The 3009-nt window shown below is 45.3% G+C and overlaps 1 protein-coding gene across 1 annotated transcript; it reads right to left on the bottom strand.

Annotated features, from left to right (window-relative positions):
- Nucleotides 1–65: 65 nt before the first annotated feature.
- SPPG_06987 (uncharacterized protein) lies at nt 66–2742 on the bottom strand. Its single transcript, XM_016755168.1, has 12 exons — nt 2571–2742; nt 2442–2503; nt 2222–2378; nt 1967–2159; nt 1811–1888; nt 1424–1749; nt 1156–1343; nt 1029–1100; nt 855–974; nt 715–800; nt 319–618; nt 66–254 (listed from the first exon to the last, which is right to left on the bottom strand). The coding sequence occupies exons 1-12, from the start codon at nt 2653–2655 to the stop codon at nt 140–142; spliced, it is 1782 nt and encodes a 593-aa protein (XP_016605552.1). The 5' UTR covers nt 2656–2742; the 3' UTR covers nt 66–139.
- Nucleotides 2743–3009: the final 267 nt, after the last annotated feature.

The raw sequence follows: 3009 nt of genomic DNA, 5'->3' as shown, positions 1-3009 counted from the left end.
AATGATAACATGTCGCCAACATAGAAACATGAAACGCGATAAACAACTTGTCGCAAAGATCCACGCTAGCTTATTCACAGGTTGCTCGGCGAATCCCGGTCCAATCATCAGTCGACTAACAATACTCCTAGGTCTACGTCTACACTTTGGATTGTAATCTGTTCTTGAATCTAAGCTGTTCTGTCCAATACGCTTCCAGTGACTTTCGCTGCTCGTAATTTGCCTTTTTCATATTACGAAGATCTTTTTCCAACCTATAGTGAATGTTAGCTGTTCGCGCCATTCTGTCGGCTTAATGCGATTGCTCGTTGGACATACTCATGACGTGACATCGTCAACCTGTCTAGCGAGTGCTGACGCTCCATGTCCGCAACTCGTGCTTCGTACTCTCTCCTCTGTTTAATAATTGCCAATTGCTCCTGATACAGCTGCTTCGCTTTCTCCTTCTGATACAGGTACATTAAATTCTCACTTCGAGCAAACGGATTTGGTAGCGCAGGCTCAGGAGAATGCTGTTGAAGCTGCTGGCGACTTCTGATTTGTTCTGCGAGAATATCTTGTTGTTGCTGGCGTCGCTTCAATTTCTCAATGTGGGACTCAATCTCAGCCGTGGACAATCTGAACCACCACGCGGTAAGTAACTACAAAGGGAGAGGAGCGCAGGACCCTCCAAACTTGGTAATCGCGCTTTTAACTGAAAGGCATGAACTCAACTCTTTCGATAACCGCTGATTCAGAACTTTATTCTCGTAGTCCCTCTGCACTCTTTCATGCTCCTTTTTGAGTTGGTTTGCAGCGATCTGGAAGCCATTTGTGAGGTTTTGAAATCACAGCATGCGGATGTTAAAGCCTACCTGTTCTTGTAGACCGGCTGCAATAAGCCTTCCGTGCACCAGCACATCGGGTCCAAGCTCTCGATCTTCAAAAAGGTTTCCTACCGGTAATTTGTGCTGCTCTGTTTTACGAATCACCTCCTGGAGATCAAGTTGTTAGGCATGATAGATTTTTGGGTAGCATATTTCGTTCACCTTTTCCGCCGCCTTCGCTCGGTTATATTCCGCAGTGGACATAGTGGTCTCCAGCTTTGCTTGTTTGTTGGCCTGAGCAGGGATATTTTACAACAGATCTATCGACCACAAAAAGATAATTCATTACCCTCGATTTAAGAACAAATTCTTTGTCCAAGTCCAGGGATAGGTGCAACATAAGACGATCTTGCTCTTTCTCTTTTCTTGCCCGTTGCTCCCTGAGATCAACAATCGGCATACTGCGATGCCTGCAAATAGGACAGTTTTCGTCGTTCCAAAGGCGATCTCCGGAATGGGCGTGCGTGTGAGTGCCTACTATGAAAATAGTCAAGCCCCAACTGGGTTAGTTCTTGTATCCTCAATGGCTGGAAGAAGCATTCACGCAGTTGCGTTACCTGAACGGATCAAAAAATTGAAAGGACGATTGTCTCCCTCTACTGTGATAACCTGCGGATTCTTTCCTCCTACCCATGTGTCTACTCCAGCAGGCACCGCAAGGTAGCCCTGGTCGTCCTTTATTGTACGTTGCGATGCAGTGGAATCAGGACGTGTTAGCGTGGGGCCAGGAGGGTTTCCATGATGTAGGCTCTCTGAAAGCTTCTTTAATTTCAGCGGCGGGTCTGTAAGGCTCGCTTTATCTTCTTGGTCGTCCATGTCCGTCCTTTGCTTAGCGTTGCTCGCCGGAGGGTCGGAACAAGACGCTGGTTCTTTCCGATCATCTCTGTAGTGAATCAATTGGTGAGCCGCTCGTTCACAAAATGAAAGGTCAGAGTGTACAATACCGTTTTCCGTCAAAAGGCAGCAGAAGCTTATCAGAAGACACGGCACCGTTGAGGTTGGAAAGGAAGTCCATGGAAAATCTGACTCGGTAGATGAAGTTAATACAGCTGCCCACGTCTTTTCTCTTCAGGTTTACTTGAAAGTACTGTTCAACTAACATGAATCGAATAGTTCCCTGACGAAAATGCAATTTGCCGATGCCCTTAAAGCGAAGAATGACGGTAGATCCTCTTCGCAATATGCGGAGCAGGGCATGAACAAGGTCCTTCATAGCAAGGTCGACTGTTTCTCGACTACGTTTGCAACGGCTGGCAGCTCCTGAAAAGTTAAATAGCTCAGGCGCTGGTATACCTGTTCGATACCAGTCGTATTAGTACGCCATTCTTTCTATGCACATTTAGGTACCGCATGACCTTCAAGAGCAGACGAGTGCCTCTTCACATCATAACCAGGAACTTTTCCCCACATTCGGGATGGGAAAAAGAGAGGACACAAAATCCTCTCCATATCACCAGTCTTTTTCTTCAATCTCTTCACATGGAAGAAGCCGAACCCTGGAAACGTGGTAGACTGCACAGAAATTAGTTGCTATTCCTCGCACACATATATGATGTCCGGCAGGACAGTACTTACACGTTGACTAATCAAGATTGACTCCAGATATTCAGTCAAGTCATTCCAGATATCGATAAACTCTGCAAAAATAAAGCTCATCACATCGATAGCTTTCGCTGTACTGGTCACAATAGTTCTTATAACTACCTGAACCAGATACTGCGGAGAATCTCCTGCTTTTAGGTAAGGTCTCGCACACTCGGACGACATCGTGAAGATCAAATTTCTCCATCTTTTACACTGGTCATGGAAGCGCAAAAGGCGAAGATGTGCTACTGGTTAACCCCGAATGCAAATCTAAGGGCCTTCGAGGATCATTATTGTTCGTCACCCACCCGATCGCGGATCTTACGATCCGTATTTGTTAGTTACATATTTTCGCTACTTTTGTATTACATGGGTTCGAACAAGCTATACTACGACCTAACCTTCACTAGTGGGAATGCATGCGCGCAACGCACTTGACAGAAGACCGGAAAATACAGAAGATGCAGCGTATTGTTATTTATATCTATTGAAGCAGTTCTCTATATTCTATATTATGCATTTATCCTGTAAAAAGTCTTTGATTATGCCCTATCTTTTA

Source organism: Spizellomyces punctatus, assembly GCF_000182565.1.
Source record: "Spizellomyces punctatus DAOM BR117 chromosome Unknown supercont1.14, whole genome shotgun sequence".
NCBI classification, from domain to species: domain Eukaryota; kingdom Fungi; phylum Chytridiomycota; class Chytridiomycetes; order Spizellomycetales; family Spizellomycetaceae; genus Spizellomyces; species Spizellomyces punctatus.
This window is presented reverse-complemented; position numbering and strand designations above follow the sequence as displayed.